The sequence below is a fragment of the Dendrobium catenatum genome, unplaced genomic scaffold, assembly GCF_001605985.2.
Source record: "Dendrobium catenatum unplaced genomic scaffold, ASM160598v2 fragScaff_scaffold_390, whole genome shotgun sequence".
Lineage (NCBI taxonomy): Eukaryota > Viridiplantae > Streptophyta > Magnoliopsida > Asparagales > Orchidaceae > Dendrobium > Dendrobium catenatum.
This window is the reverse complement of record NW_021318852.1, coordinates 6,893,100-6,911,589: the sequence shown is the minus strand read 5'-3', so window position 1 is coordinate 6,911,589 and position 18,490 is coordinate 6,893,100. Positions and strand designations below refer to the sequence as shown.

Genomic DNA, 18,490 nt, shown 5'->3' with positions numbered 1-18,490 from the left:
TAATTTTTCTTCATTGTGACACCTAATCTGCCATGAGTGAAAGTTTGGCAAAAACATTAAGGAAAAAAAACTTAACAAACTAATTAAGAATTCCCCACCAGAGCTTCAAATGAGAACCAAATTAAGCCATACAAGAGCTTAAGCTCATTTTCAAAAACTATATTTAGCTCATTTTGAGCATTTATAATATATATTAAACTTGATTTATTTAAAACTATGATAATTAGTATTTTGATTTGAGTTCAACTTATTAATTAACCAAATAAATATTATCAGGCCAATTAATGAACTGAACAACTCAGGCTAACAAAACAAAAACCGAAAAACTAGATGTCAAAATATGCAGGGAATAAAACCAGAAGAAATGTTATAGGGAAAAAAGAGAAGGCCATCTAATATATACATTATAAACAAATATTAAAAAGGATGCACAGCAAGGCTAAACAATAGCAGCGAATTAAGTGAAATTATTAGGTGCGGATACCGAATGTTGTCCAGAGTCCAATAAAAATGTGCCACATCACCCCTACTAGGTACGTAGCTCGGTACTGGATGACGTGACTGAACCTGATTGACCTCTAAACGATAAACAGTGTCTGATATCTGCACAGAATAATCTCTCGCGAATTATAGAATCTTCTTTTCCAGTACTTCTGAAAAAGAGTTGGGTAATTTCTTACTTGAGACCAATAGCAAATGAAAGCTTAGGCCGAGCTCTATTTTTGCCTAAAAGCTTCATTTGGTTTGTCTTCTCCTCTTCTTCTTCCATTTTCTTCCTCTGCATGGCTTCTTCCTTCTGTCTCTGGAGCCGTTCCAGTTCTTGATAACGCTCTAACTCTTTCTGTTGTTGTTCCAGAGCTTCCCTTCTCTGAGCTTCTTCTACCTTCCTTCGATTCTCCTCCAACATCTTATCCAACTCCTCTCTCTCTCTCCGTTCTTGCTCCTAAATCAAATAACAAAATACATTTTACAGGAAAAAGTAAAGAGTTCAAAACAATAATAAGAATCAATAAACCACAAGTTGATGAAAGAATAAGATTCATTTCACCTAAGAGTTAAATCATAAAACAATAAAATTATAGGGCTCATTATGCTTGTGGCTTCAAAGGCAACATAATTGATCTTAATTGTAGCATATCCAACCAATGAAAATATATAGAAAAAAGACAAGCATGCATTCCTGGCAGAACGTCCATATTGTAAATACTGCAACAAATTTATTAGGGGCACATTTGGTTGTTGTTGATGAAATCACATTTTAGAAAATCATGATTTTATTGTCATTCATTTTGATTCATTGTGAAAATGACAGCCTTGCCTTTGAGGGACTTAGGCTTCATTTGAGATGACTTTCCTACTGTTTCTTAAAGCGACTTTTTAGTAAAAAAATAATTTTTTCATGCTAAAAAACTGCTTTAAGAAGCAGTAAGACAGCCATCCCAAACGAAACCTTAGAGAGTGTTTGAAAAGTTGAAAATCAACTTATTTTTAATTACGCCCAAACAAATGGCTGAACTAAGAAAATCAATTGCTTTACAAAATTTACATTCTAATTTCAAGGAATCAAATGAGCCTAACTAGATTAGTTCAACAATCAACAGTAGCATAAACTAAAATTAAACTGATCAAGTTTCCAATTATAAATCTCAATATCCTAGCCAACTTGCCTCCAAACAGAGAACACAATTTGGCATTCCTTGCTCCTGTTTAAGAAAATCATTTGAGACATACATCTCAAAATGCCCCACGACTTGATGCCCACAACAAGCGCCTCAGAGTTTTACACCTCATTATTGCCAATGAATGTCTTCGGTCAACCACTCGGCTAAGCATTTGACTCCTTAGGGTTTAGGGTTGCAAGGTCGGTTGCCCAAGAGCTCTTTGTGTAAATGAAAAAATACAGCTAGAGCTCCGTATCGATCAGAAGTTTCGTGCAAGGTCATCTTTGAGCTAAGTGCAACAGACCAAAGCTAAGACCGAGTGGAGGAATGAGCGGAAAGTCTCTTATAAGTTTTTTTTTTTTCTTTTATAAAAATACAAAATGGTAAATTATTTCTTGAATTTATATTTTGTTTGATATTTTTATTTTCATTTATTTTTAGCTATTTTTATTTTATTTATACTGTTTTTCTATTTATTCTTATTAGGTATTGGATTTTGTTTTCATATATTTCTTAGAGAAATTGAATAACATAAATCTTTGTTTTGTATTGGAACAACCAATAAGTTATATAACAGTAGTATTAAGAATTATGTCAAGTTCATAGCTTTTCTATCTTTTTTATTGACCGTGGTCCGTGGGTGCTTCTTGCATCTGGTCAATGGTATTTGTGATTTTTCATGTGGAGTCTTTTAAATACAAATGATTTGTTTTCAAATTTAAAATGTCAGAATAATTGAGAAAACTTTAGAAGTTAAGAGGATAGCATTAGCATTACAAAGGTTGTATAAATGATATATGATTCTAGCCAATATGAATCATTAGTACTTAGTCTTGTGGACACTCACTGAAGAGGCTATTGGGATTTTATGGACGCATAAGCAGCTAAATTAATGGCAATATAGAGAACTAAAAGAAAATATTCAACTTAGAAGAATTATGGCACTCAAGTCTAAGCACCAGGTGAAGGTGCAAATGAGGGTTATGCTACCTTGAAATATAAATTTTGTGGCAACTTATAATGTGAATTTGTGACAAACGAATTATTGGGGGTACTAAGAGATTGAAAAATTACTTAGCTTGCATGCATCTGAATGTTGGAACATGTGAAAAAGTATTAGATGATGTCAAAAAATAATACAAAAACTATTAAAGAAATCATACCACCTCCAAAGACGTAGCTAAAAAACAAGGGTGGAACTGATTGGGAATAGCTTTTAGTGTGATTTCCAACAAGATTGTTTCAATAAAAAAAAGTTAATTTCTTTCTTCTAATTGAATAGCTCGGGGACAAATAGATAAATTCATTGTGAAATTAGACGAAGATGAGACTGATAACTCAAGTAATTCCTTCAACAACTATAAAAGAACACAAGCAGAAGTATGTTTAGATATCTTCCTAGAATATATGAGCTTCAAATGTTAGATGAGGAGACAAAAACAATGACAAAGATGTTCGACAAAGTAAATATGTGTGTTGAAACAGAAGTTACAATAATATCATATGGTTGGTCAGACGTCAAGAAAATGGGCATTACAAGGTTTACAGTTAACAACCCTTCCGGAATTGTATATTTGAACTAAGTTAATGCATAAGCATTTGTTAAAAATGCATGGATCTTAAAAAGCTTGATGATGTTGTTGAGAAAATAAGTGAGAGTATAATTGTTCAATTAGTTATATATAATGTGAGTGTCAATAAGGCTACATTGAGGATGTTAATAGAGAAAAGGAAGAATCTTCGTTGAACTATAAATGTTGCTTAATTGTTATGATTTGATGCTTGAGAAGGTGGAACTATTGGCAAGCAATGAATATGCTTTTCTCAAAAAAAAAAGTTGTTCGCGAGTTTATCTACAACCATTCTTGGGTGTTAAGATTGATTGAAAATTCACTGATAAAAAAATTAACAATCTAGCTATTATAAGATTCATCGTAGCGTGTTTAACTTTGTAAAGATTCAAAAAGTTACAACGGCATTTAGAGGTTGTGTTTGCTTCTGAAGCATGGGATACAAGTTTAGGGGGGAAAAAACAAAACAAAACAAGATAAAGCAAAAAAAATTGTAATGATAAATGACTTTTTTGATATATTGTTGATTATGCTCTTAAGACTACAACCTTTAGTGAAAGTATCAAAAAAGATTAACGGTGAAGAAGATTTCAGCCATGATCTTATCTATGAAGCTATGAATAATGTAAAAGGCAAAAATTTAGAAGGACAAGAGCTACTTATAAAGAGACATGGCACATTATAAATGAAAAATAAAATAGATAACTACATTAACATTTACATAATGTTGCATATTAGTTGAATCCTCAATTTTATTTTGATAAGGACTTCCATTACTTAGGCAAATGTTACATAATAAACCATTAATTAATGGTTTATTATAATTTTACATAATGTTGCATATTACTTCAATTCAATTACTTAAGTTTCACTGATAGAATCTAAAAATTATAATAAACCATTAATTAAAATTTTGTGCAAACAATGATCGTGCATTTTTACTTGTTCATTAAAGAAAATTTTAACTTTATATGCCTCATAATTTACGAAATTGGCTAAATATGCCTTTCTTCTTTGGGAAATATACCTGAAAATTCATTTTAAATCAAAATACACTCAGTTTATAAAATAGATTCCAATAGACCCTCAAGCAAATATTCACAAACTTTGGAGCAAGTAGCTACTCGACTATTCCTCTTCTCAGCGCCTTCCATTTCTTTGATAATCATCATTTGTCTGTGATCAATCTACAACAAAATTCGTTCAAAGATAAAGTTCTTGTCTCTATCTACGGTTTTAATTTTCACATTAGGTGTTTGGTTCTAATTTCACGAATAGGTAAATCCGATTTGTTTAGGAAATGTGAGCAACATTTTCATTTATAATTTTCTACCCAACTCTAGCGTAAAATGGAAGAAAATTTAAAGAATCATCATTGTGACTCGTGTCCCCTATTGTAAGAAACAAAAATATAATTTCTCATTAACCAAACAAGAAAGAAAAAAAAATATTTTTTCACTCAATGGCTCCTCAATCTCCAAAACTAAACAAGAAAGAAAAAAAAAAATATTTTTTCACTCAATGGCTCCTCAATCTCCAAAACTAAACAAGAAAGAAAAAAAAATATTTTTTTGCTCAATTTCTCCTCAACTGAGCAAGACTTTAATTTAATTCCTTTACCAATTCAGCTTTCATTTCTGTGCTTTCAATTCCATCAAACCAAACAGAGCCTCAATGAAAAAGAAACTAAAGGCTAATTAATGTTAAGGAAGCAGGTTGTGTTGTAATCATGATTGAAATCCCTGGTAATAGTTTCCCATAGAGATTAACAAAATAAACGTTTCAAACTATTACTACCCAGCAAAGAAGTCCTGATAGAAACAGCATATTGTGAAGAGTCAAATGATAAGATAATGTAAGTAGTTATAACTTTAAAGAATTGTAGAAAAGTACAAACCGCTTTTTTCCTAGCTTCAATAAGAGCTTGCTCCTTCTCTTTCTCAAGTTGGACTTCAACCTCCTCAAGTAGCTTCTTTCTACCTTCCGCAATCCGTTTCTGTATTTCCAGCCTCACCTCCTCAGAGTTCAAGGTTTCTTCAATCTTTTTTCTAATAGCTTCTTCAACTCTTCTAGCAGTCTCATCTTCTAATAGCTTCAATTCTGCTTCCTTTTGACGCCTGTTAACAAACAAAAGAAGCTTAAAAAGGAATGTGTCGCTTCAATGAACCATCAGAGAAATCAATAACCGAGCATATTATTTTCAAGACCTCAAAATTGGAAAAATTTAGCAAGCAGCGTCACATTCTTCAATATGTTGATCAACTAGAGCATTTCCTTCCAGTGCATACCAATACTATGTGCAAGCTTATGTTTTAAGACATATCTCAAAAAGACTCCAGGTCCAAACAAATGAGATATTGAGCTAATGAACAGTACATAAATGAAGCACCTTAGGGGTCATAAAAATAAATAAGTAGAACTACATCAGTAGCTTCATTAACCCTGTGGAAAAGATTGTTGAAGAAACTTGCACTGGGTTTAAAACTAATCATGTAATCAATTCCCATATCAATGATGGTTTTGATTAACAAAATTCCATGTCTACTTAAAAATTTACAACACACAAGCATGTTAACAAATTGCTTGTTTCTCACATTAATGTCTTATTTTAAAACCCTAGTAGCACGGCACATATCTAGGCTAAATAATGGAACTACGTTGAGACAAAAAGGTATGCACTGCTTCTAATATATGCATGGTATTTAAGGAAAGTTTTCAAATGTCTTCCTGCTACTTGAATGAACCACTGCAAACAACACTAACTGAACATAAATAATTCCAGATACTTAAGAAAGAAACTTATACGGATTTACTGGAATATCAATCTTAAAAGGACGCTGGACAAAAATGTATTTGAAACAAGACCACATACTAAATTCAGGGTGCAACAACATTTAACATCAGTCGTAACCACCACCAACGACCAACCAACACAAATAAATGAAAAAAAGAAGAAGAAGCAAATAATAATAATAATTACAAGAGGCAAGGATATATGTTGGATTACGATATATATACAACACCCTTCATGATCCCACGAGCCCTATGCCTCACTCCCAATTGTCGATCCCATGTACAGCCTGCTATCGTGTAATACAATCACACATCTGACACCCCACTATCAAGCCCGTTGTTGAATCCGGACAAACACATCACAACACACCCCACTATTAAATTTGCACAAACACCTGCAAATCATGATCATGCCACACATTCCGTTTTTGCTCACACTACCATCTTCATGCCCACATTCATATTCCACTGTCAATCACATTACAACCACTCCTGACAACCACAATCTCATCACTCTTGCTATCACCTGATCCCACAATTTTTGCTCGCCGCAAACTCAGATGCCTTTGCAAGGACACCCATCTTGATCCCAATAGCCTCGCGTTGTAATTGACACTGATTTAGTTGTACTTTCTTTAGTTTAGTTTCTTGTGTAGCTTTTTGTGTTCCCATTAATGTCTATATATAAATACTATAATTTGTACAAAAAGGATAAGCCATTTCCCACCCCGCTTTTGTTCAAATAAGTATCTAGTTTTCCAGTCACACTCTTCTATATCACTTTAAATCCCGGAATGCTTCCATTTCCATTCCAGCTGCAGCCATTCACCTACATTTTTCTTACCATAGCAACCAAGCAACCTCTGCTCTTGAGCGGATTATGCCAAAACTTGAGACTAAATCCTCTGCTAATCAGAATACTGGAGATAAAGGCTAATAAAAAAATGAACATGCAGCAAAAGCGAATAAGCAGAAGCAGGCAGTGGTGTAGAAGCGGAAGCATGAGGCGGAGCTGGAGCAAATGGTGGAGCAAGAGACCGGGCGGCCCACAATCATAGATATCAAGGTGATGAGCCCGGGTGACCCACAATCATGGATAATTGGATACCAAGGTGAAGCTCAACAAAGATGAAGTTGGAACTTGAGCGAAGTTAGAGTATGAGTGAAAATAAAATTAGGCCAATTCGGCTGCTTTTGAAATGCAAAGAAAATGGGGATTTTGAGATGTTCTAAATATCTAAAAATTTAAATTTACACTCATTTTACCTCAACACCAACCACCAACAGAAAATCCACTCCAATGTTTAAAATTGCGTATTCGGATATTGAGGCGTTTTTCATTCGTGAGGCGAGGCGTAAGCCTCAAAGCGTTTTGAGGCGTAAGCCTCAAAATCAAAAGATTCCGTAAATATAAAATGATAATTTTTTTATATACTAACGAGTGAATAATATAAATATAAAAAAATATAAGATATAAAGTGCAAAATATCTCAATAATAAGACAACATGAAATATAGGTCAACTCAAAATTCTATCTTTCCAAAATCCCAATATTTTTTTCATTAACATATAATTCCAATTTCCAAAAATAAATAGCAAAGACATATCACATAAGAACTCATAAGTCATCAGCACTGTAATCACTAAGGGGTTCTTCATTTAAATCATAGTTATGGTGAATTGCTCTCTCCCCTTCCTCCTCTCCTATAGAGTCCAATGTCGGGCATTTACTTCAAGATTTATGTAAGTTTTAATATAAATATAGCGTGAGGCGTAAGCCTCATGCCAGTGAGGCGAGGCGGGCTTCAAGGTGGGCCTCAACCAAGTTGAGGCGCAAGCCTTATAAAAAGAATTCGAGGCGTAAGCATCGAGGCATTTTTTACTGGAATTGCGCAAAGGCGGGCCTCAAGACGAGCCTCATATTGCGCAATTTTAAACCATGATCCACTCTTGTAATCCTTTTAGTTTACACCCATAATACTTCTAACAAGACAGCCCATTTGCATTGTTTTGTGCGTTACTAGAACGCACATTTCTCGTTGTTATTACCATGCAAACAAATAGGGCCAAACATCGAATTAAGTTGTTCAAAAATATTTTGGATAACACAGATTGATCACAAAGAGCAAGTCTTTGCAAAAATGAGTGAATAAATGATTCATAAGCTTGTCCAAAAAATTAGATATATTTCTTAATAATAATGATGATATTTTTTAAATGTATTAAGTATAAAACCTTTTACACTATTTTTAAAAAATTTCCAAACATTCACCTTTCGAAGTTCTAAAACTTACCCAATGGTTTGCCCCCAAATTTGTTGTGTTCACTGCATTTTCTATTGGTTTAATAAAAAATACACCACAATTTATATGCATTAATATGGCAACTACAATGTATATCTATTTTAGTCAAGCATCAAGCTTTACAAGAATTGCTGGTGACTCATCTATTTTTAACAAGTCGCATATTAACAAACAAAAGGTCAATCAGTCCCCATAGCATGGCTTTTGATAAACATAGAAAATCGAAGAGTAAAAACCAAACCAAAGACATGTATAAAGTATAAACTAAATAAACCAGGCCCGCAATCATGCAACGTTCATGAGAATATAATTTACACTAAATTGACTTGGTTTCAAAGAAACTAAATAAAGTTCATGTGTGCGTGTAATGTATAGATAGATATATCTATTGGGGGTGTGGTTGGTGAAATGAAGCGGAAAATTGGTAGTGGTGCATAACAGGGATGGGAACATGGTTGGCAGAATAAATAGGAGATACATTTAAAAGCAATCATTTGCATGTTGTTATATGTAAATGTGTCCTAAACTTAAGAGATATCTCCTTTTTACACAACTTGCCATGAAATATTTCCTTAAACTCCTTTCGTTCCGGTTCACATTATTGGAGTTTCTTCTACCATACCTTTTAGATGTAAAAACCATTAAAATCTCGTCAATATCTTGATTTCAATAGGCCTTACACCAACAGACTAAGATAAGAAAAACAAATGCATAACTAATCAAAATTTATTGATACAGGGCCCTTAGCCAACAGTATAAATCCTCTTAGACTCTACCATTTTACACATAGTATAAGATAATCAAGATTTTTAACATACTATAATGATGTTAGACCGAAACCAGCCCAAGGAGGGCTAGCTGAATCAACCCTAGGGCTGGTATACTCTAGACAGTCAAGCCGGTCGCTAGCCCCCTCGTGGGGCCCATTGCTTGAAGAGAAAGGGGAGAATTTAGGTATGATTGGATTAAAGAGGGGGCGGCTGATCTTGTGGGGCCCTTTGAAGAGGAAGGGTTGTTCTAGGCATGATTTGATTTAGGGAGGAGCTGTTTAGTAATTATGATCATATTTGTATATTTTAAATAGATGAGATTGTTTAGGGTTATCTTATCTGGATATTTGCTTTATTTTAGAGAGTTCCTAGGGGGTTTACTTGGGCTTTGGCCGCTGGCTAGAGATTAGGAGAGACAGATCCTCCTCTCCAATTGAGGATTCATTATATCTAGTTCGTTTTCTTTCATCTTTTATCAATAAAAATGTTTATTTATGATTATTTCTCCGAATTCTTCTCTAATATGTTTTTGCAAGAGCTGAAATTCAAATTCAGCAAGGGAAATTCTTGTGCCTACAAGCGTTTCCTATCAAATTAATTTCAGACCGGTGTCTAGGGCAGATTTGGGGTTGTTTGGACTGATTCCTGTAGCAGTTTTCCCCTTCGAACCACTATTTTTGCTATTTTAGGGGTGAAAATCAGGATTTTTGAGTCAAACAAAGATCTAAGGACCTATGGTAGGAAGAAAGGTGAAAGTATTGAAAGGAGAGATCGGACAAATGAAATCTGAAATTTTAGATCTCTAAACTCAAGTTTCAAATTTAAAAAATGAAATCTCAGTCGTACATGAGAAGATTTACTCAAAATTTTTCTTCATATAGGAGATGTTGAAGAAATTGCTCACGGGTCAAACTAAAACATCTTCATCAAAGGGGAGGAAAGCCGCCAACATTTATAAAAGTGAGGAAAATTCTAAGCCAATCAAACGAAGGGAAGATAAGGAGGTGGAGATTTTGGAGGGAGCAGAAAAAATGCCTCCCCTAGGGTCTATTCCTAGGGAGGAGTCGGGTAGAGGGTACGTGGACTGGCGTGAGAGGGTTGGGCATGAGTGGAGGGGTGTTGAATTTGAAAGGCAAGAGATTGATTATGATCGAAGATGTGCCGAATTTGAAAGGAGAGGGGTTGAATATGATCGAAGGGGTGCTGAATTTGAAAGGAGAATGTAGGGTTGTGATGAAAGGTTTGGGTGTAAGAAGAGAATGGATGATTGGCACAATTGAGGGGAACCACTTCCTTGGGGAATGAGAAACTATGGAGGAAGCAAGGGTGACGGAGGATATCTGAGGGTAAGTAAACTGAAGATGCTTATTTTTGAGGGAGAGGATGCACATGAGTAGATCTACAGTGTGGAGAGATACTTTACCGTCAATAGGTGGACAGAGAATGAAAGACTAACAGCAGCCAGGATGTGCTTGGAAGGGAAAGCATTGACATGGTACCAGAGGAGGGATACGAGGCGACCCATACGGACTTAGAGGGAGTTTAAGAACTATTTGTTGGAATGTTTTTGAACTAGTCGACAAGGAGACTTCTATAAGCAATTCTTCGCCCTGACGGAGGAGGGGACCGTGGTGGAATACTATGAGCAGTTTGAGCACCTAGTTAGTAGACTAGACCGATTCCCGAAGAATCTGCTGGAAGGGAACTTTATGAAAGGGCTCAAACCAGAAATTCGAGTGACAATTAGAGTGATGAGGCCTCATGATTTGGGAGAGACTATGAAGTTAGCTCAGTTGGTGGATGATCAGAGGCAACTAGAGAGAGGGACAGTAGGCAGCAGCTCCTGAGGCTCGTGCAGGAAGACCACCACCTTTTTGGCACCCAAGGATCTGATACCAGGTACTCTTCAGGAGTCACCAAAGGAGAAGAATGTAGGTGGAAGACCAAGAGACAACTTCAAGAAGCTCCCAGAAACGGAGTTACATGAGAAGAGGGCGAAGGGGCTTTGTTTCAGATGTGAGGAGAGGTATAAATCGGGTCACAGATGTAAGGATCAAACTCTTCAACTTCTCATCGTTTGTGATAATGAGAAAGTTGAGGAAGGAGCTGTATTTTCACCATGAGGACAAGGTGAGTCTTTGGGATGGGGGTATTGTTAATCGGAACTGGCCCAAGGAGGGACAACTAAGTTTACTCTAAACAGCCAAGCCAGCCACTGGTCCCCTTGTGGTACCCATTGCTTGAAGAGGAAGGGTTGTTTAGTTATTGAGATCGGACGGACCAAATATTGCTAGTTTTTGGGTAAAAAAATGGGTCGATTTGTGATTTTCGGATAAAAATGGGTCAATCTCGGGTTTAAAACGAGTCAATTTCGAGTTATTGGGTCAACCTGAACCGGACCAGGTTTTTTAAACTGGTCGATTTGATGAACTCGAACCCAACCCGTTTCAAGTCCAGGTTGACCCTAACCCATAATTTTCGAATCGGATTCGAGTCGGGTTTTCAGGTAGTGTCAAATATTGACACTCCTAGTTTGCTTAGACTCTAGCCGCCGGCTAGAGATTAAGATAGACGGATCATCCTCTCCAATTGAGGATCCATTGTATCTTTTTCGTTTTCTTTCATTTTTTATCAATTAAAAAGTTTATTTCTGATTATTTCTCCCAAATTATTTTCTAATCTGTTTTTGCAAGGGCTGAAATTCAAATTCAATAAGGGAAATTCTTGTGCCTACAAGCGTTTCCTATCCAATGACATTTTAAAAATGGGTTAATTGGTTAAAACATTAATTTGAAATAGATTTTTTGGCAATTCCCAAATACAAAGGACTTGTTATCCCAGAAGTCATCAAGTAAATGGTCCATCTTTCCAACTGTCAAGATATCCACATAATTCAAAGCTAGTACTAGTACTGAGCAATAATTTATGGATCTGTTATGCTCCTCAAATGGTTGGTCATTTGCCACAGTTGAATTGTTCTGTTGTTGGATGATTTTTAATGGTCATAAAAAAGAAAGAATGAATCCAATTTATACAGAATATACCAAAAACCACTTTCATCAGCTTTGTCTAAATATTATCATTATGGTTGACGATTTATAAAATTACAAAACTTCTAACAATAGGAAGGGACCACACGTAATAAGAAGTGAACCTGGCTTTGGATACTTAAAAACCTACATTATTAACAAGACTATGATGTGTGTGGCAAAAGGAAAGCACTTCATGCCATTGCCCAACTTGGCAGGAGAAATATTTTTTTTATAAAATGCATAAGGCCCTCATTGGAAAAAAAAAATTATAGTTTAAGTGGAAAATAAGATACCTTCTCTTTTCTTCATCTTCTTTTCTTAGTTTCTCAAAGGAACTATTGTGATCTACTGACCGCACAACTGGACTCTGAGACTTGCTAGAAGGAGACCGTGTGGTGGTCCTACTTCTTTGTCTTTTGTGTCTCCTAGGAGATGGTGAACGGCTTTTTCTCCGCCAAGGAGTTGGAGAACGGCTTTTGTGCCACCTGGAGGATGGAGATGGAGTTCTTCGCCTATTTAAAACAAATTAAACAAGTGAATAATAAAAGAACTCATGTAAAATATACATAAATGATATAACTTAGTAGCCTTTACCAATAACATCTTGATATCATTTGTATAGTTGCATCAAAATTGTTAAGACTAACTTTGCATGCATAACCATTAAATAAAGAAATCCTCGAAAGTCCAACTAAGAAAATTAAATGATAAAGAAACCCCCGAAAGTTCAACTAAGAAAATTAAATGAAATCTTTACGAAAATTAAAAGAACTCTGCAGAACTTGATGAACACATCATTAACCTTGCAATTATATGAATTATGAATGGCGAATAAATGGAAAGTTATAGCATAAAATCAAAATATAAAAGTCCTGCATACATTGAGATAGCAAATTAAAAAGAAAGTGGGTCATTAGTATAAAGAACTCGGTGAATTCATCAATAGTAAGTCTTCTATCAAATCTCAGTGCAAAATTACCATAATAAAGAAAATACAAGGGAAGCTCTCATTGGTGAACGTTGCATTAATTAGGTACAAAAGATAATTATGTAGACACAAGAACTCTAATAAAACCAAAACATGGCAGGTTCATAAGAAGAGGAAATAACAAATGTACAATTCTACACAAGAGGAGATAGACATTGGCAAAAGGCTAGGCTTACTAGAAGTAGCATTGATGCTTATCCTTTGGCAGAAGTTCTTGTTCATCGACGGAACTTTATAAACTTTCAGGTAACGGGAAAATCTCACCAGCAGTAGTATCAACAACAAACAAGTCATGTTCAGAATCAGTAATCCACCAGCATTTCTATTCTCAATCAAATTTGAAGAATGCAAGGCAAATTAGCGAATTAACATTTCTTTGTAATCTTTAAAATTTGTATCCTTATCAAACCTGCTGATATAAGAGAAAGAAAAACAATAAAACATACAAATTCCACTGTCACCACTATTCTGAAATCACATCAAGGTCATAGACAAATTGCTATCATAATAGATTACTTAACGACATTTCTTTATCCTTTAACAGCCAGATTAACATTAACATTGTAATGGAAGTAAATGCTTCCATAAGCAGAAGTTGCACAACACAAAAGTTAAAAAAAAAAGGTCAGGCTAATATATTTTCTCCCTAGATATAAGCCTTCTTCCACATCACGGATCAACAACATCCTTAATGCTGGACAAAGTCAAAGGTTTAGGTGGCTTTTCTACCAAAAAAACCAGACCATTTGTATGGAAAGTAGAATGCCTAGTTTGGATAACCTATCACTAATGCAATGCCTTCGTCAAAAGAAGGGGTAGATCCTCATTGCAGATAGCTCTAGGCTCCGAGAGTAATACTTCATGAAAAAGACCAACATGATATGTTCTATTGTGCACCCAAAAACTGCTATTCTTAGACCTCCAAAACTAGCTTATATATGTTATTTAGGAACTTAGATTCTTTTCTTTTGCTATGATTGAACAAATTGCACAGTAACCTGACATTGAAATATGTTTAGCAACGTAGAATTCCTAGCCTGGTAGTGGAATAAAATTGTGATTAATATCCGTTATTCACAAAACTACAAAATGACCAAAAACAGCTATATCATGAAACCACTGTCTATATTAAATTGCGCCTACTTTTACCAGATTCCATGATCGATGGTGATTGAGCAATCAATCAACAAATGTAAAACAAACTGGGCTTCCAACTACCACCCAAATTACAGTTCTTGATCAATACCTCCCACAATTTGTATGAAATAATCGCTCTCATGGATGTGATCAGCTTATCTCCCACGAATGTTATGCACAAGCTATAACGAAGTAATTGTCTACCATGACGAGTTAAGTGTAAAAACCAAGACAACAGAAACGATATCAGGACCAATCTAAGGATTTGGAGTTAACAAGCTCATCCACCTATGTGAATAAGGAGATCTGCTCCGATCACGTCTTCTTCTCCAGCTGCTGCTGTACCTATGACTGACCGGGGAGGGAGAGCGCCTCCGCCAGCTTGATGGCGATCTAGAAGCCGTACGGACCATCGCCTGAGGTCGCGCCTAACACTCCGATCGAAGCCCTAATAAAAACGGCAAATTGGCAACAAATTCAATTGCGCCAAAAGAAAGATATGGCAGGAGTTGTCACCGTACAAATAAATGAATCCAATTATCCAAGAGAAATATTCTCGGCGGGTGAGAGCGACGCGAATCCAACAATGGCGTATAAAGGGAGCCTTGAAAATTGCACCAGTGAAATCAAAGCAAGTCCCGTAAACAAAGAAGTAAAGAAAAAGGAAAAAGAGGCGGTTTTGATTTCGCAGCACGAACTAAAAATGAGTCTCAGCGGAGTGAAGAACAACGGGGCACAGAGGGTGAAAAGCGAGGCCTTCTCCTACTCCTGACTGCGGTGTTTTTAATAAAAATAACTAAAAAAAAATGGGTGCAAGGGATACTATCCTACTATTAGGGCTGTCAATTTGGGTCAATCCGTCGGGTTCGGGTCGAACCGACCCGACCCAAATTTAAACGGGTCAATCCTAACCTAACCCATTTTTGCAAACGGGTTAGACCTTCCAACCCGGACCCGACCCGAGCGGGTTACGGGTTGACCCGTCACGACCCGCTGACCCGAACAATTCCTATTTTTCTTGCCTTCCATAGGTTGCCGGGTTAACCCGACCCGGCAACTCGATAATTGTTTTTATATGTTTTTTTTTTTTTTTTGCTGTTAAAGGAAAAAATGCATACATAATTTAACTAAAAGTCTTAAATACATACATTGTAATTGTTACAATAAAATACAAGATTACAAGTTACTGATTGACAAATTAACTAAAAGTCTAAAAGTGTCAATTTACTAAAATACAAGATTACAAGTTACAATAAAATACAATATTATAAAAATAGAAATACAATTAACAAATTAACTAAAAGTCTAAAAGTGTCAAAGTCTCAATCTGGTGCCTGGTGAGTGGCGAGCTCCTTTTTGTCTTTCACCCTTTACCTTTACATAATTTAACCTGCAAGGCTGCAAAAGAATAAACAAATAAAAGCAACAATTTGTTAACTACTAGCACCCTAGAAGGCTAGCAACGAAAGGCGAAAGCCGTAGGGTCGTAGGCTCAGGATGAACCTAGCAAAGAAACATCATCTGCAACAAGAACAGAAAATATGCCATCCAAAGTTACAAATTGGTAATGTCATTCAACACTTCGGTTGCATCTATTCAATTAAATAGTATCTGCTCAAACCAAACCAATTTATTACTCGGTTGCATCTAACTGCGTGTCGCAACTGATGCACAACTTCACCAAGTTCTTCATCATCGCCTTATAATTTATAAACATCAGCCATTCAACACTTCAGCAGCTGCAAGCTGCAGCTCATATTCCAATTTCCAAGCAAAAATTCCACACTCAGCTGCTAGCTGCAAGCTGCACTTCAGCAGCTGCAAGCTGCAGCTCATAGCCCAATAACAGCAACAATATGTTTATGCTCCAACAGTCCAAGGTTAACAATTAAATTCCAACTGTCCATAGCCCAAAACATTCAATTGCAGATGATGTTTCTTTGCCCAAAACATTCAAACTGCGACCAATAACAGCAAAACAAATTACTATACAAGGTTAACAATTAAATTACAACTGTCCTACACAGCAACACTCCAACAGTCCAACTCCAACATCGGCAACACCAATACACCATTATACGTTTATACCAAGTTAACAACAACAGTTATACCGGCACCAATTATAGTTATACCATCAGTTATACCGGCTATTAGAAAATAGAAAATTAATATAAAGCAGAGAAGAAGAAATTAATCAAAACAATGACAGAATACAGATAAAGCCACCAATGGTTTGGGGGTCAGCAGCACTGCAGCAGTAAGCTTAACATAAATAACATAAAGCACTAAACAGTGAAGATTAAAAACCAGATTGTCTCAGACGCTCACTTCTCAACATAGAACATAAAGCAGTGAACATAAAGCAATGAAGGTTAAGACTTAAGATGCTAAATTCACTGAATCTCCGTTGAAATTAAAATCCATTATATCATCTATCACCGCATCAAGCTCTGGATCTTTTGTATCTACTACAAAAGCAGCAATATGAATTTATTACCATTTATAGTTCTAGTTATACAATTATACACTAAATTCAATAAAGTAATAATTGTTACCTTGACCATCAAACAACCAATCTTTTGTGCCTACCAACGCTTCCACAATATCATGTTTCAATACACTACGATATTGGTCGAGAACTCGACCACTATTGCTAAAAGTACTTTCAGATTCAAGTAAATAAATATTGATAATATCAAATATTGGTCGAGAACTCGACCACTATTACAACAACATGCATCAACAACTCATAACACTTGATCCTTATGATTATATAGTATGATAATATCAAATAAGCAAATAAATATTGCAAAATTTCATCATATTCTCCATATTGCAATATTCCATAATAACATAAGCAATTAAGCATCAACTTATTCAACAATAGTACAATACATGAATAAAGTTATACGGCATTACAGGCTTACAGCAACAGCAACCCGACAACTCCAAGAGGCCCAAGCGACCAAGCTGTAATCTCAACAGCAAGAAGAAAAGTGGAAAACTGTAATAGTAAATCAGTAAACTACACTCTAACTAACATTATAACATAAGGAAGAAGAACTTATAAGAATAAAATGTGCAGCATACTCAAGAAAAGTCGGCCATGGCAGTTATACTCATAACTCATACGGAATAACAAGAACTTATAAGAATAAAATGTGCAGCATACTCCATAAAACCCATCAGGCCATCACAGTTTCGCACGACTGATGAATAACACCGACCAAATTAGGGCAAAATGAAAGAACAAATCCTCCATAAAAAATAAAGAAATCTAAAATAGAAATTGAAACAACCGACCACCATCAAACCAACACTTCAAATAATTAAGAGTTATTCAAGATTTTACCAACCATTTGCAATTGAGATATAGAGAAAGGAAGAGGATTCAAGGAAGAATTCCGAAGACAGATGTTTCATAAGATCAGAAGAAGATATCAAGAAGTGAAGAAACCTCCATCAGCTCCTCCACGATTCCACGCCTCCATGCCGTCCACCGCTCCACCCCAATGCCAGAGTGTGAGAGCGAGGAGAAAGTGAGAAATGAAACCCTAGATAGAACCCTCTCGACTCTCGAAGTCTCGAACAGTCTCGGCCGCGCATTTAACATTTTATTAAAACGAGTGCTTCGCGGGTTATTCGGGTCGACCCGCGGGTTGACGGGTTGACCCGAACTCGACACAAATATATAAACGGGTCAAATCCTTAAACCCGGACCCGACCCGTTTCTTTCACGGGTTGACCCGAACCCAGATTTTCCGGGTCGGATTAGCGGGTCGTGCAGGAATTGACAACCCTACCTACTATCGTTCACATGCTCCATCAATATAACAAAGGGGTAAAATTTTAAAGTAAATATGATTAAAATTTTTTAGGAGCTTAGCTAGTTGATACTATAACAAGTTGCCCATTAAGCAGGCACTTACACAATAAAGCATGTTTTTAATTAAATTGTTTCATAATTTTTTATTTTTAAATTTCTCTTTAATATGGAGTGAAGATGATGTGTTATAGTAACACAAGTCTGCGCATTCTATCAGTCGTCCAACTTCCCACGCCCAAATAAAATGGTTGTGAAAATTGAACCAGACAACGAACCGGAAGAAGCAGAGGTTCACAGTTTGATAGGTCGAATTGGGGTTGAATCGGATGACATAATTAATAATAATATTATTAAATTAATAAAAATAATATAATAATGATGACAAAGTAACCTTTAAAGCTTGATAATT

The 18,490-nt window shown here is 35.7% G+C and overlaps 1 protein-coding gene across 3 annotated transcripts; it reads right to left on the bottom strand.

Moving 5' to 3' along the window:
- Positions 1-339: 339 nt before the first annotated feature.
- Positions 340-15,009, bottom strand: LOC110106730 (uncharacterized protein At1g10890-like). Of its 3 annotated transcripts, none has more exons than XM_028694059.1 (6): positions 14,772-15,009; positions 14,544-14,703; positions 12,424-12,642; positions 5,130-5,349; positions 681-943; positions 340-603 (listed from the first exon to the last, which is right to left on the bottom strand). In XM_028694059.1, the coding sequence occupies exons 2-6, from the start codon at positions 14,666-14,668 to the stop codon at positions 579-581; spliced, it is 852 nt and encodes a 283-aa protein (XP_028549892.1). In that variant the 5' UTR covers positions 14,669-14,703; positions 14,772-15,009; the 3' UTR covers positions 340-578. The 3 variants fall into 3 exon arrangements, with proteins under 3 accessions (XP_028549892.1, XP_028549891.1, XP_020692370.1); XM_028694058.1 differs by having other exon boundaries at positions 14,777-15,009; XM_020836711.2 differs by having other exon boundaries at positions 340-943; positions 14,777-15,007.
- Between the last annotated feature and the right edge of the window lie 3,481 nt (positions 15,010-18,490).

What these genes read in the sequence shown, in the direction of transcription:
- LOC110106730 (XM_028694059.1), bottom strand. Translation starts at nt 14,668, where the DNA reads ATGGTCCGTACGGCTTCTAGATCGCCATCAAGCTGGCGGAGGCGCTCT. An exon ending in TTGAAGCTAGGAAAAAAGCG is followed by an intron (nt 944 to 5,129) that starts GTTTGTACTTTT and finishes TATTTGATTTAG; the next exon opens with GAGCAAGAACGGAGAGAGAG. An exon ending in TCATTTGCTATTGGTCTCAA is followed by an intron (nt 604 to 680) that starts GTAAGAAATTAC and finishes TATTCTGTGCAG; the next exon opens with ATATCAGACACTGTTTATCG.